Source organism: Orbilia oligospora, assembly GCF_000225545.1.
Source record: "Orbilia oligospora ATCC 24927 unplaced genomic scaffold scaffold00188, whole genome shotgun sequence".
NCBI classification, from domain to species: Eukaryota; Fungi; Ascomycota; class Orbiliomycetes; order Orbiliales; family Orbiliaceae; genus Orbilia; species Orbilia oligospora.
Window position 1 is genome coordinate 331,963 of NW_011645745.1, and position 14,588 is coordinate 346,550.

At 45.3% G+C, this 14,588-nt stretch overlaps 5 protein-coding genes across 5 annotated transcripts; 2 read left to right on the forward strand and 3 right to left on the reverse strand.

Moving 5' to 3' along the window:
* Positions 1-2,549: 2,549 nt before the first annotated feature.
* AOL_s00188g113 (uncharacterized protein) lies at positions 2,550-3,948 on the forward strand (the record flags this gene model as incomplete). Its single annotated transcript, XM_011128362.1, has 3 exons — positions 2,550-2,741; positions 2,808-3,318; positions 3,380-3,948. 3 exons carry the CDS (start codon positions 2,550-2,552, stop codon positions 3,946-3,948), a joined length of 1,272 nt encoding a protein of 423 aa, XP_011126664.1.
* Positions 3,949-4,754: 806 nt separating this feature from the next.
* Positions 4,755-5,416, reverse strand: AOL_s00188g114 (uncharacterized protein; the record flags this gene model as incomplete). The annotated part of the gene is made up of 3 exons (XM_011128363.1): positions 4,755-4,898; positions 4,978-5,286; positions 5,369-5,416. The coding sequence occupies 3 exons, from the start codon at positions 5,414-5,416 to the stop codon at positions 4,755-4,757; spliced, it is 501 nt and encodes a 166-aa protein (XP_011126665.1).
* A 426-nt stretch (positions 5,417-5,842) lies between these two features.
* Positions 5,843-6,868, forward strand: AOL_s00188g115 (uncharacterized protein; the record flags this gene model as incomplete). Its single annotated transcript, XM_011128364.1, has 3 exons — positions 5,843-6,119; positions 6,271-6,375; positions 6,546-6,868. 3 exons carry the CDS (start codon positions 5,843-5,845, stop codon positions 6,866-6,868), a joined length of 705 nt encoding a protein of 234 aa, XP_011126666.1.
* A 572-nt stretch (positions 6,869-7,440) lies between these two features.
* AOL_s00188g116 (uncharacterized protein) lies at positions 7,441-9,297 on the reverse strand (the record flags this gene model as incomplete). Its single annotated transcript, XM_011128365.1, has 2 exons — positions 7,441-8,822; positions 8,901-9,297. The coding sequence occupies 2 exons, from the start codon at positions 9,295-9,297 to the stop codon at positions 7,441-7,443; spliced, it is 1,779 nt and encodes a 592-aa protein (XP_011126667.1).
* Positions 9,298-12,392: 3,095 nt separating this feature from the next.
* On the reverse strand, positions 12,393-13,265 carry AOL_s00188g117 (uncharacterized protein; the record flags this gene model as incomplete). The annotated part of the gene is made up of 2 exons (XM_011128366.1): positions 12,393-13,075; positions 13,157-13,265. 2 exons carry the CDS (start codon positions 13,263-13,265, stop codon positions 12,393-12,395), a joined length of 792 nt encoding a protein of 263 aa, XP_011126668.1.
* Between the last annotated feature and the right edge of the window lie 1,323 nt (positions 13,266-14,588).

Here is a 14,588-nt window from a genome sequence, read left to right on the forward strand (position 1 = left end):
AGAAGCGTTGAGGGTTGTAGACGGTATGCCTTTATACCCGTCGTTGCTCTCGTCCTGCCACCAAGGACTTCCAGCTACAGGTAGAGAGCCCAGCTGCACTTCACACAGTTTACACACACCCGTACAGAGAGATTCCAACAATATCTACATGATCAAGGAGCGTTATCCATTGCGGTCCTCGTAGTATCTACGCTAGCTAATCACAATTAAAGCCTCTAAAGAATGACCGAGGCCGGAAGATATTCCTATAGGTCGAGGTTAAAGCTACTACAGTACTTGCTTCTCGTATCGCTGATGCTTATCCTAATAAAGCTCGAGAGCTACAGAACTTTTGATATTGCTGTTTACTTTATTCCCTAGGCATCGATATATCTGGAAGATACAGACCAACTTCAGAAGGACTAAAGAGATGGATGTATGCTAGATAGATATAGTATATCTAGATAATATACGATGCTAGCTTTAGTTAATATGTCTTGATGGCTTAGGTTAACGGTGGTCGTCGCTAGATTTCTAAACCGACTTTTTCACCGCTTCGTATTGGAATACTACGGATGAAATTTTACATTCACGAAACCCGTCCAGCTGTAGGATTCGTATTCTCTAATACACTACTGCGAATATTATGATGGATTGGCGTCGAATCGAATCCAGCTGTAGCTTAAGCTTTCGCAACACCATAATTTGGCGTCGAAACAACACATCTGAACTCCAAATTCCAACGTCACGATCTGCCAAGCCAATCTCACGGATAATTGCACGACTTCCTGGAAATATATGACCTTCAGAGCTAGGCCTGACTATCTCACAAAGCTAGTCAAGGGACGTTCGAATAAGCTTTTCAAGGCCTGATTCCATCTCCTTCCTCATTCCTATGTCGCCGTTCTAACGAATAACCCGAATCATTTCGGACTCTCTAGGCATATTGCGAACCATTCAGATCTTGATATCAAATCACGCCTCTAAAACGGGCATGGATCTAGAAATCCAAATCCCAGAAAATCAAAGTCTCGGAGCCTCCCGGGCCTCGTGTCCGAAAATTCTAGGCTGCTGGGCCCGGATTCGGACTCCCAATGCAGAGATATCCGACTTAGGAAACGTCATCCTGTTCGAGATTCTCGCGACGGCTTGTTACACCTGTGGGAAAACTGTGTTGCCGGTAGCCGAACTGGGGTTTGCAGCGGCTACCGTCGGGTCGCATTTGGAAGGTTATCAACCGACGCTTTCCCACAAACGAGAGCTCAGGGCGATACTTATGTACATGCGATGAGCATCTGCCGATGCAATTTTTTGCTGGTAGTACCAAGGTCCGGCATGCTTTTTTGACACCTGCCAAAGGTTTAAATGAAGATCACAATTACGTCTCTGTGGCTAGTACTCGATGAAGTTCAGCGTGCGGTTTCCAAAATGAGGTTATATAGAGTTATAACGCTCCCAAAACAGGCGCAGCTCAGCCCGTGTGACCAGAAATATAATCGAATCTTGTAGGGCAGCTGGCACAGAATGTAATGGTCCGCGTGACTCGGAACTTCATTCTCGATTTGCCCATTACATCCAGATTCGGACTACACATTATCGTTGTTTTACGTTTCTTTGTTGAGAATTACTTAATCTCTTTGCACAGCGAATCGAAGAGCGCCTCTTTCATTTGTGCCTTCAAGGCATTGAACGGGACAGCGTTGTCTCCGATGCCAGGCCGGCCGCTTTGCGAAGGGTGTTCTTCTGGGGAAGCGCAGGCAACCATCGGCATTTCAGCAACAAACAAAAAAATCCATGCGCGGCATCAGTTCTGAAAACACCGCTATGCTTGTGGATCCTTCACCAAAACTTCAATCCCCTATGTCGGACTTGTAGTTACTGAGCCGGAAGATGTATATTTAAGGTTTTCCGGTCCCTGGATTGTAAAATATCACGTCAACCGTACGATTCGAGCCGTCATCGGCCCGTTCGTTCATTTTAGAAGTTCCAATCCGTACTTAGGCAATTGATATCGTGTATTGTACATAGTATAGCGGTAATGCATCCGTGACTAGCATATGTGACCTCGCAAGAAAAATGCGTCACCTGGGTGGACCTTAAACGTTCCGAAGTGATAGGGAAGTTCTCCTGGCGCAGGCAATTGCAAGCTTAACTTAATTTTGATTAAGTAACTAATGGGCAATTAAAACCTAAACAAGTTCCCAACAGTTAGAGCTCTAGCTTGTGACTTTGCACTATATAAGTTGAGACAGCTGCTCGCAATAGCGTCCCTTTTGAGTACCTTTTTTTCTTTCTTCTCTTTTCTTCAGAGCTCCAGAGTTTAGACAAAGGAAAAGAAATTTTCGAAAGAAAAACTTCCCCTATTGTGACCCATCAACCTTAATTGGACTTGCTTTAAAAAGAGTTTTATGTTCTCTGCCCGCAAAGTCTGAATACGACAAATTCTCTGTACCATAAATCTCACCGAAAGTAGAAGAAGCCCCATACCTACATCCACCAGGATTATCCAACAGACCACAACGCAGTAGTCAGCAAATTCATAAAAATCAAGATCCATCTCCACATCCAAAATGGCACCAGCAGCAGTCCCAGTCGCAGCAACAGCCTCCGAGCTGACAGTATCCGCCATGAAGGCCGATCTTGCCAAATCAACCAAGCCACAGCTAGATGCCTCGAAGCTGACCTATACCTTCAACAAACATGGAGGAGTTGTCCCTGCCTTAGACGACCCAATCCGTAGAGAACATAACTCGTCGACTGATGTAAGAGGTCCAATTGAACCTCTCGGAGAGCCTTCGAGCCACGAGCTAACGCACGATTTTTTGTAGCACATGTTGACGGTCAAGTGGACCGAAAAAGGCGGCTGGGAGGCTCCTCAGCTCCGACCCTACGGACACCTCGACATTATGCCAACTGCTTCTTGCATCCACTATGCCACTCAAGCTTTCGAAGGCATGAAGGCATATAGGGGTGTCGATGGCAAGCTCCGTCTCTTCAGACCGGACCTCAACTGCAAAAGAATGAACCTGTCGAGCACCAGAATAGCCCTTCCAGCAATTGACCCCGAGCAACTCGAAGAACTCGTGAAAAACTTCGTTTCCGTTGATTGTCCAAAGTGGCTCCCAAATGCCGAAACTTTCATTTATCTTCGACCAGCAGTAATTGCTTCTGGAGCTGCTCTAGGTGTCCAAAAACCGAGGGAGGCGACATTATTCATTATTGCTGTTCTCTTCCCACCGATGGAAATCATGAATGGTATGAGATTGCTTGCTTCGAAGGAGGATATGGGTGTTCGCGCGTGGCCTGGTGGCCACGGATGGAGCAAAGTCGGAGCGAACTGTAAGTTTTTTATTATAAATCAGCAAAAGCACATGTTCAACTGCTTACTCAATGATGATAGACGGTCCAACTCTCCAAGCTCAAGGCGAGGCTCGTGAACGGGGTTTCGACCAGATTCTTTGGCTCCTCGGATCCGAAGGCCGTGTTACCGAAGCTGGTGCCTCCAACTTCTTCGTTGTCTGGAAAAACAAAACTTCTGGCCGCCTGGAACTCATCACTGCTCCTCTCGGTGATAAGATCATTCTCGATGGCGTTACCCGTCGCTCAGTCATCGAGCTTGCTAAATCACGCCTCTCTCATAACCCTACCGAGGTGCTGAAGGAAGTCCAGCACCTCGAGAAACTTGATGTTGTCGAACAAAGCTATACGATCGATGATATTGCTGAAGCGTATGAGAGCGGAAGACTTGTCGAAGCTTTCGCCTGCGGTACTGCATTCTTTGTTGCTCCGATCTCGTATATTCAACATGAAGTTGAGAAGGGGATTGAGGTGCCAATGAATACCACAACCGCGGATGGATGTAAGTCTGGTGCTTATGCCGCTGCCATCAAGACTTGGTTGAAGGAGATCATGTATGGCAAAGTTAGCCATCCATGGGGTGTTGTTATCAATGAGAGAGGCGCTCAGTAATCACCCAGAGGGTGAGATATTGATGGGCGGTGCCGAGGCGTTCCGATCATCCACCAGGAACAATCTACGTCTTCCAAAGGTCACCCTTATGCGCTACGTCCTCCTGGGTTCCATTTTCTATTGTATAAAATTTCATTACTCTGTGGGTTCTAGGAGCTTTTAGCCTTGTAATCGAGGCTCACTCCTTCTTTCTTCATCTTTGTTTTACTACTTCATTGTCCAGCCCTATTACCCACGATAGTTATCACTATGTTTTCTTGTATTTTAACGCACGATACCTTTACAGCGCATTGCTTTCAATAGAAATAAAGAATAAATTTTCTATAAGTTGACATCAGAAGAGCCAATTAATTCTGGTTTACGAGATAAGAGCCAATCCATCGCCAGTATCTCGGAGAAAATAAAAAGTGAGGTTCATAGTTGGTTCGGCGTGTTCCAAGCTACCTTCTAAGAAATAAAGATGAAAACGTGGTTCTATTAGAGCCTGTTTGCCAAACCATGCTCTTGTCATTCCCATTGATGGAGAGCCTCTAGGCAATCCCAAGAACCTGCAGCGGCTCTTTGGATTTATCGCTGTGTAATCGTACCCCAATTTAAGCTCATAAGACCCAAGGCCACAGACTATCTCGGAGACCCTAGCGGTGGGCCTTATACGATTGAATAACGATCAAATACCGACCGTGCCCGATATAACACCAAGCCAGTACCTAGGTACCGTCTAGCCCACTCGAATATCCAAATTCCGGTATGTAGATCTTATTCCTAATATCCGTGTTATATTCTTCATCCTTCTTCTTCTTAGCTTATCAATACACCCCCGGAATCCCCGTTTCCGCAATCTTCTCCAGCGCTGCTGAGAACTTCTTACTCTTTACCATCTCCTTACTCTCATGATCATAAAACGGATTCGAAATTAACTTAATATACTCCGTATGTATCGATTTAAATACCTAAAAACGCATTCCCTGTTAGCCATATCCTAGTAGTCATTCCAACCTTTTCCTTAGGGTTATAGTCGTTTGAACGTACGGGTTTCAAATCCGCCTCTCTAATGGCACCTCCTAACCCTCCACCACGTGTACTTAATGCACTACTACTATTAAACCCCTGATCAACGATAACCACGAACTTAACGCCCGTATTCGTCATCCAGCCGTACGCCGCCAACCGTTCATCGATCGCAAAGAGGAGGCCGAAGTCCTGATCGGCGGTTTTTTGGGGTAATCGGGCTTCAAACACGTCTAACGTGGAGTGTAGTAGGAGGTGTAGGTCTAGAGATGTTGTGAGAGATGTGGAAGGGAGAGGTAGGCGGGAGTTGTAGATGTAGATTGGGTTGTTCTGTGGAGAGGTATTAGCTTAACTGCGCTTGGGGTTCGGTCAGAGGTTAAGTTGCGATGTGAGGGTGGAGTTTGAGGCTGACCTGCTTGCCTATAATGGCAATGACTGGGATCCCGGGTGTTGAAGCCATCGTGGAAGTATCTACGGGGTATTACGAGATATCGTGATATCGTGATGTCGTGGTGTCGAGGCTCAAGCCGTGGAGCTTGAGCTTGCGCTTGGGTTCTTGGGAGGCCAGGATACGGGATTACCGAATCGGGATACAACACATAAAATACAACAGAATGGTGGACGATAGACGTATGACAATTCGACAAGGCTCCCGGATGTCGGGCAATTTACCCGGGCGGACACCGTTTCAAGAGACGGGCAAGGATGGATCGAGTTTATCATTTTTTTCATTGATTATGGGGCGAAATGTATCTTTCGAATTCATTGATCTCCTTCCTCTACACAAAAACCGAGGAGCTCGGCGTCGTTGTTCTTCAAATCGAACCCGCAAAGTCAATTGATTAATTCGAATCCCTAACCCCAGCCTTGCGGCTCTAGGCCCACGATGGAACGAAGAAGCACAGAAAACGAACCCTTCATCTCTAAGGAATCTTGCGAGCTCGGGGAGTCCCGCGATTGTAATAAGCCATCACGAAACCTAAAATCTCTCTTCAACCCAGCACCAATCACCATCGCCGTTATTGTCACGGCCATAACTTCATGCATCTTAACTCTACTAGTACAATCCGCATATTTCGCATTTATTGAGCCGATAACGGCCCAAGATAAAGTTACTCAAGCGCAGGGATCAACCTCGCTCCCGAAGTTAAACATTCCGACATGTACGATACCTTAAATTTTTATTTTATTTTTCCTTTTCGTCTATATTCCCGTTATGCATATCATACTTCTGCATCCCGTAAATCTAAGCGAATACCTCCCAGTTTATATTTTAAGAGCTCTGATGTAAAAAAACCCAAAACCCGTTTATAGTAGGAACAATCCCCAAGATCTTCCAAGATGATCCAATATACCTCAACCGCTCAACCGAGGAAGGAAGGAAGGCAAGCGAGAAAGCCTGGAAAAGCTTAATCCCCAGTATGTATATTTGCCCCATGTCCAGAACATTCTCATATGTTACACCTGCCCTTTTCGATGCCCCACCATCACTAACCAGGCATATCCGCTCCCGCTCCCGCAAATCGTTATGATACCTATATTAGACGGCCGCGGCTTCATATCCTTGTCAAAACTTATACAATCCTCAGCCACTCCGTTGCCGGAATCCCTCGTATCACAGGATACCACACATAAAGGGCAATTCGCCGTCTCCTCCTTCCATCAATTGCATTGTTTGCATATGGTTGTCAAGTCCTATTTTAGCGCTTTGGGGTCTCATGATCATGATGTTGTGCATACGAAGCATTGTTTGGAGTATTTGAGGAATAGTATTGTTTGCTCCGCGGATTCGGCTTTGGAGCCGTGGAAGAAGGAGCTTAATGGTGTAGATGGATTTGGTAATGTACATATGTGTCGGGATTTTGAAGGATTGTTCAAATGGGCTGAGGAGTTTAGGGCTACTGATGTTTAGGGAGGTGGGGCTGACGGCGGTTGAGCATTCATACACGTGGGTTCCGCGAACCGCGATTTTTATCTTTACGTAGATTTAGTGCGAGCTATTTAGTTCCGAGATTCCAATTTGAGATTAAAGGCATTTCCATGGGTATACATGCGTATTATACTCAATAAACTTGGACGAATAGAATAGAAAGCTAGAACATTGCCACAATATCGCAAGATTAGGAAGTTTTGTTTTGATATTAGATAAAATGTTATCAATTATGTGCTTAAATATTACAAGTATTATGAATTTCAAGGCTAACATAGTAGCCTCCCAAAATTGTATGATCCTTGACATGATATCGTACCATAGTCCCAGAAACGCCGATCCAATGTAGGGTGTTTTTTACAAATGCCATTAACATGTATCAAAAAGAGACCAATTCGCAATGAATTTAAAAAAAAGAAATGACAAAGCTACTGAAAAGAAAAGAAAAATCGTAAGGCCGAACTCAAAGAACCAGGGTATAGTGATGCCGATATGCAAACTTTTGTCTACTCATTCCGTATTTGTACACTCCCACCATCAAATGATGACTCTTCTTAGTTATCACCAAAAGTTGGCGCATACTTGCTCTTCTGCCTGAGTTGCTTGCCATACTTGTAAAAGATGAATGGACAAGGTAGCAAGACTACACTGACAAGGGCCAAGAGTGTACCAGCCCAGTTGACCTTCAAGGAATTGAACATGTAGGTCGCAAAGAGCGGGAAAACAGCACCAAAGATGGATCGCAAGAAAGTATTTGCTGCAATTGCTGAGGCGGCGAACATAAGATATGCGTCGATGATGTAGTTGAGGCATTGTAGGAAGATGAGGAAGATACCCGCGCCAGTAAAGAGACCAGAGAGGGTTGGGACGATCCAGTGAATACCCGGGTAGTTACCAGTCCAAGCGAACCAGAAGATACCGATGGGAAACAAGAAACCACCAAGCATTGCAGGCGGGAGACGCTTCTCGGGGATTGGGATGCCGCGGTTGGCTTTAAGGGCTTTGAGATAATAAGGTTCCCAAAGGAAAACAATCATACCACCAGTAATTTGTCCGAGAATGAGGCCAATAAAAGGAAGCGAAGATTTGCCGCCCATGATGTGGTGGTACTGGATGAAAACGATTGGATAGGCTGTAAGCATGAGATAAAGCATACCGTAGATGAAAGCGACGTAGAGGGAGACGAAGAAGACAATTGGCTCGGTAAAGAGAAGCTTTAAGGGTCGGGACAAGTTCTTTTCAATGAGTTCCTTAAAGTCGACTTCGATTTGTTCTTGTTTGGCGTGAATACCCCAGTTCTTGGTCAATCGTCGAAGTGTCCTCGCCTTTTCTACCAGAACAACAGGCGCATAGGTTTCCTCGAGGAAGAGAAGGTTGAGACCAAGCAAAACAAACCCGATGATAGCTGTGATCCATTCAGTCCATCTCCAGCCGAGGTAGCTGTTGGTGATGAAAGAACCGGCAATTGGTGCTAGAAGTGCGGGGACTGAGACGGTAAGAGCGAATACGTTGATGGCATATCCACGATGTGCATTATCCCAGATATCAGCGAATGCACCACCGACGACGGCCAAAGGACAGGCAGCGAAGAGACCACCGAAAAATCGACAGATAATAATTGTCTGAAGATCCTTTCCACCAGCGACACCGAGTTGGAAGATAGCGAACCCAAGATTTCCAATAAGCAATGGCAATCTTCGACCGTATAATTCGGAAAGGGGGGCCCAGATCAAAGGGCCGGTAGCGAATCCGAGGACGTAGAGGGAAACACCGAGAGTACCGACTTCATTGCTTACGCCGAATTCTCTAGCAACAGCGGGAATGGCAGGCGAGAAGATACTTGAACCCCAAACACAGAAGGCACAAGTAGATGCGAGCAAGGCTGACAGACCAAACTTCTTCTTGGTGGTCCAATTTTGTGGGTGCATTGGATCATCTAGAGAATGCATGTTAGTCCATATGCACCTAAAAGCTTAAGCGGGATACCCCAGTTGATGGACTAGTTAGAACCTACCGAATCCTTCAAACTCCACAATGTATTTCTCGATATCTGGAAGGTCGGGCGGATAGTCTTTTCCGCTACCAAATGGTGGTAGTTTTTCCTTCCTTGATCTTGTCCGAGTAGAGTTCGCACCAATTGTATTGGCATGGACAGATTGTGCTGTCCTAGTTCTCGAAATGAGCGTCCTTACTCGCTCGGCTTCTGCTCCATCTTCTTCAACATCTCGAGCAGTTGGAACACGGGAAACCCCAGGCCCTGTTGATTCGTCTAAGGAATTTGAGTAACCTGTTTCCTTCTTCTGCAAAGCAGAAGCTTCCAATTCCAAACGCCGCTCTTCAGTGCTCGAGCGAGTGTGATGGCGACGAGCATCCTCCTCTGATTTAATAAGTTCGAGGTCTACCTCGTTCATTGTGTTGGTCGTACGTCTGTGTGACGTTTTAGTAGCTATAGAAAATTAAGCCGAAAGAATGAATGAATTTACGCAGAAACGAATATTCGGTGATACGGGAAATGATGCTATCGATTGTGCAAATACTGAAGTTACTGTGAGTAGATTATAGATAGATCGATAGTTAGATACTGAGGACAGACTAGAAAAGCTACAGAATCAGGAGGGGAATCGAGGCCCTAAATATAATAAAATAACTTGCTTTCCCTATGTAAATAATCTTTTTTTTTTTGGTAAGCCAAAAAATTGTACTCGGCCGGATACTAAAGACGGGGAGATCAGTCAGCCCTTGCAAACATGGCAAGAGCATGGGATCCTGATTCGGGATGCGCTAGCGCGTGGCCTCGGCTCATTCTGGGCTATTGTTTGGAGGCCGGATGGGCCGAACAGACCAATATCGCTTCATCCACTCGACGTCGTCAGTAACCCAAACATGCAGATGTTCCTTTGGCCATGGCCCACACTCTAACAAGGATGATTTTATCTCCGATTAAATGAACCGTTAAATCCTCAGGCCGTGCTTCCATCGCGGGGGGTATAATGCACACCCTGATCGTCCCCGACGTTGACTTCGAAGCTTGTTTTTTCGGAACCGGACCAGTCCAGTGTATTTCTTTGTAATCATGAATTACGTCGAGTTCATGCGGTCATGCATATTTTCCCGTGAAGCCTCAATCACAGAATTTTGATAATATCGTCTATATCCCCTTTTCTGAGAGGCATAAGTGGAGAACGCTAATCCATGGGGCTTCAAGAGGAAAAAAATTTAAAAAAATTTAACATCTAGATCAAAGCGGGTCCCTAGAATGCCTGAAACCGGAAAACCGGCAACAACCGCTAGAAGAAAAATACAAAATATTTTATTTCAAAAAGAACTTTGCCCTAACGGCCTGTGCATTGGAGGAAAACTATTAATATTCTAGAAGCCCCCTTGGGCCCGTCGGATGAAATGAGTCTTTGGATTGTTAATACTTAGTCTGGGTCTTTGGGATTACGCAAACTGGTTGCTCTGCAATCCCTCTTGAAATATCGACCGACAAGGGAAAAAAACCTATGCCCGTATTTCAAAACTCCCATGAAATGACCTCATCCTGCCGAAATGTCGGTGGAAAACCTCGTGTTTCTCCGACTCCAAGAAGGAGGGCCAGCGGATTGGTCAAAAATGATACCAAGCTTTTTCTTAGTGCCTGGCGCACCCATGAAAAGGCCTGTTAGGTGGACCGGAGATATCCACATCGGACCCGACAACGGTTGTACCGTTCGTACGAAAATCATGCAATTTGTTCCTCCTCAGAGCGAACGAGCGGTTGACGCACCAATTTGGATTTGCAGACATACATACCTGGACCAATGCTTCTCGTCAATGCAGCATATATTACTCTGTATACATGTAGGCGCCAGTAGCTCTATGAGTAAGCTTCACAACTGCATGCATAGGAGAGAGAGAAAAGCCGGGTAATTTACTCCGTACCATCGAGCTCGGTCTTCCACGATGGATTAATCGGCTTATCGAAGCTTCCTTCGTCCTTCGAGGAACTTTACCCCCGCTGCTGACAAAGGTCTGCATCTGAAGCGGAATGTGACTCCACTTGGTTCGCCAGAGCAGGAGATGTTCAATCCTTAGCACCTTAGACTTCCGAAATAACACGACATTTCGTGTAACTGTCTTTTGGACGAATAAGCTTACTTTTAACCAACCGGACGGATCGGAAGCCTACCATTGTGCCCTTAGCTCCTGCTTCGGGCCTATGCAATATTCTGCATCTAACCGATTTGAACCGACGACTTTTTCGGTCACCGTGATGTCGGATACTGAAACCGGGACTCATGAGCCCATTTCTGGCGGGTGCCTGTGCAAAGCTGTCAAGTATTCAATTGCTTTCCCACAGGGCTGCTGGCCACCCAAGGTAGTTACCTCCCTGATTTCTGGTCCCCGTTTGTATAACCGGTGGATCCGTGGAACAATGTTCAAGCATGACCGGCATTGCAACACACTTCCCGGCAGAATGTTTCAATATACCCTAAAGATAGTCTCGATGTTAATTTTGACGTCGAGACATTGAAAACAATACATGCAGTCGACTAACCAGTGATGTCATATTTTTCCATATTAGAAAAATAATATATGCCATTGCACACAATGCCGCAAAGCCACAGGAGCTCTCATGTCCCACATTCTCACAGTCACTCCCTCTCAAATAACATGGACTTGCGAGGACCGCTCTTTCCGTGAATATTCCTCCAGTAACGGAGTCTTTCGGGGCTTTTGCCAAACATGCGGGTCTACTTTGAGTTGGAGGAATACCAAGACTCCAGCTGAGATTGATATATTTTCAGGCACGTTGGACGAAGATGTACTGATTGGTGGGGACGGAGAGATAGGGAGGAAAATATTGATGACTGATAGACAGTTTTGGTGTGATAACTTGGTATCTGGAGTTACTGATGGCGCTAAGAGCAGGTTCATGTATAAGACAAATGCGGAGGGCGGGGTTCTGGGGGAGGTTGCATAGATGTGAGTGGCATGATTGATGTTCGAAGTCTAGTCTACTCTCCACGAAGATTTTGTCTCATTGTGATAGCCTTATTAACTGTATAAAGGCAAGTTATATTTTTATAAACAAGATAACTTTTAATCTCTCCTTTTCTTCCTTTCTCTAGATCTATTTTTGTCCTTTTGAATACCAAAATATTATCTTAAGACATGAACTTATATTATATATTCCTCTGTACCACATAGACCAATAGAGCAGGCTGCTCTCGAAATGCCACAAGACCAACACACCACTGAAATATACCTTACCTGTGACAAGCAATCTCTATGGGTAGGCCAGATCCTAAGTAGCTAGTAGCAGCTTATAAAGTGTATTTGAAGTAATTATAACAGCTCCATAGCCGCTATAATACATTTATATTTCTTATCTTCTTAAATGACCTAACCATCGGATTCTGGATCCGTCCAAATCGTATGAAATACATGGAGACAAATCGTAATATCATAAAAATCATAGCCTCATAGAGCTTCGTAAATTCGTGATAAAATATCATCCACTAATCTAATAACCGCCGTATCCATTGTCCTCCCCACCGCCGTATCCATTGTCCTCCTCACCGCCGTAGCCATCATCAGTAGGTGGGTCAGCTCCCTTACCACCAGCGTCCTCGGAGGAAGTTGGAGTTGGAGTTGGGTCAGCTCCCTTGCCACCAGCGTCATCAGAGGGAGTTGGAGTTGTAGTAGGTTCATCACCACCTTTTGTCTCACTGACGGTAGCCGGGCCAGGTCCGCCTCCAGTAACAGTGACAGTGTGAGTGATTATAGATGCCTCAGGCTCCTCTCCAGTGACAGTATTAGTCACCGTGACTGTGCTTGCGGACGGTGCAGGCTGGGTGACAGTTTCGGTGACCGTGCTAGCGGACGGTGCAGGTTGAGTGACAGTCTCGGTGACCGTGCTAGCGGATGGTGCAGGCTGGGTGACAGTCTCGGTGACCGTGCTAGCGGACGGTGCAGGTCCTGTGACAGTCTTGGTAATATAGCTTGGCTCAGGTGTACCTGGGGTGATTGTGAAAGATTTGGTGGCGGTGACAGTAACTCGCGGAGGTGGGTTTCCTTTGATAGTAATAGTTTTTACGTTGACCTTGGTCTTGGAAACTGTAACAGTGCGCGTGCGGACGGCGCCGGGTAAGGTCTTAGCCCAGGTCTTTGTGACCGTCCTGGTGCAGGTTTTGGTAAGAAGCTTGGCTAGAAGTTTTCAAAACGAATGTAAGATTCATGGTTTATATCGATAGCGAATGCATGTATACATGTAATTAGGATACTCACTTGGTAGAGGGCACCTATATTTGGCAACTGCTGCAAGAGCTTCTCTGCAGTGGGCTGCAGCCAAGTCAGCGCCAATGGCGACAGCGAAGAGTGCGTATGTGATCTTCATAATTGACAAAATTGAAGGAGTGTCGTTATATATATCGATAACCAAGAAAAACAAAGAATGTAAGTCGTTATCGTTGAGCTACAAAAGAATGTATTTTTTTGTTTTTTTATGAAGAGAGTGGCTCCAAGGTGGTGATGACGGATGGTAGATACAAACAGGAAGCGGAAGGGAATCGAGCTCAATTTATTTGGCCCCATGATAAGTAAGTACATATCTCTTTCTGGTATTAAGAAAAAAAGCATTTCCAATTAGTCTTCAAAGAGTACGGTTCGGCAGCACCCGAGGAATCGAATCCAGCGATAGGAGCCCAGGCCTGCAGAGCACTGCATTGTATTGTACACATGCTAACAGAATTAAAGAATTTGCAAAAGAAAGCTTCGAAAGAAGAAAAGAAAAAAGAAACAAGTTGAACCGAGAAGGCCCACGATAGTGGTTATGGCTAACTGTATACAGGCACCGCTATACACGCTAGCATCAAATGCTCCCAATATTCAGTGACATGTCAACGGCTGTATTATGAATAATCCGGCAATGGATTAACATGCCCTGATCGATACAATCCCTGTGTTGCGCCGTACCCGAAAGGCGAAGCTTGAGTCGTCTCCAAAAACGAAGCTAGTTCACCACCAAAAATGGGCATGTTGATTGGTGTTCAAATCGCTTGCTTGGCTGTTCTGGGCAGGACGAAGCACTGGTTGTATATAGAACTCCATAGGATCCGCGCGTAGATAACCCGCATTTGAACGATGACGAGTTAACGAGTCCTTTACGATAAAGCATGCGTATTGAAATCGAGAAGCCGGGAATACGGATATTTCGGCACATTGCCCAGAAGTTGAACGACTTCAGCGGCTGAAGCCCGCTTAATCTAGTCTTTAGATGCGGGTTCTGTTCATACGAACTTATAAGGTAGAAGCCTTTTGTTGTTAGTTCCTACATTGTCCTATAGAAAACCATAACTACACTCGGATGCAATTGTACTTTTCTTTGAACCAAGATTCTCTGGGCGAATACGTATCGTACGAGGCCGAGGTGCCAATACATTAGTGTGCACTCACGATTCCACAGCTTTACATGTATATATACATGTATAGTCACTGGAACTGAATAACGTGCTTATAGGTTTCGGACCATTATTTTCTATAGCCTGGCAAGGAAGGATGACCCTAGCTCAATAAATTGTTAAAGAATTTTATCCCGAACATTTAAAGTATGAACAATGACCTCGAACGTGTATTTGCCTGAGTCTATTACCCATTTGTTCGCAATTTTCTGGGTTGAAAAACTACATAGTTGGTCTGGACAGATTTAACCATTTGTCTC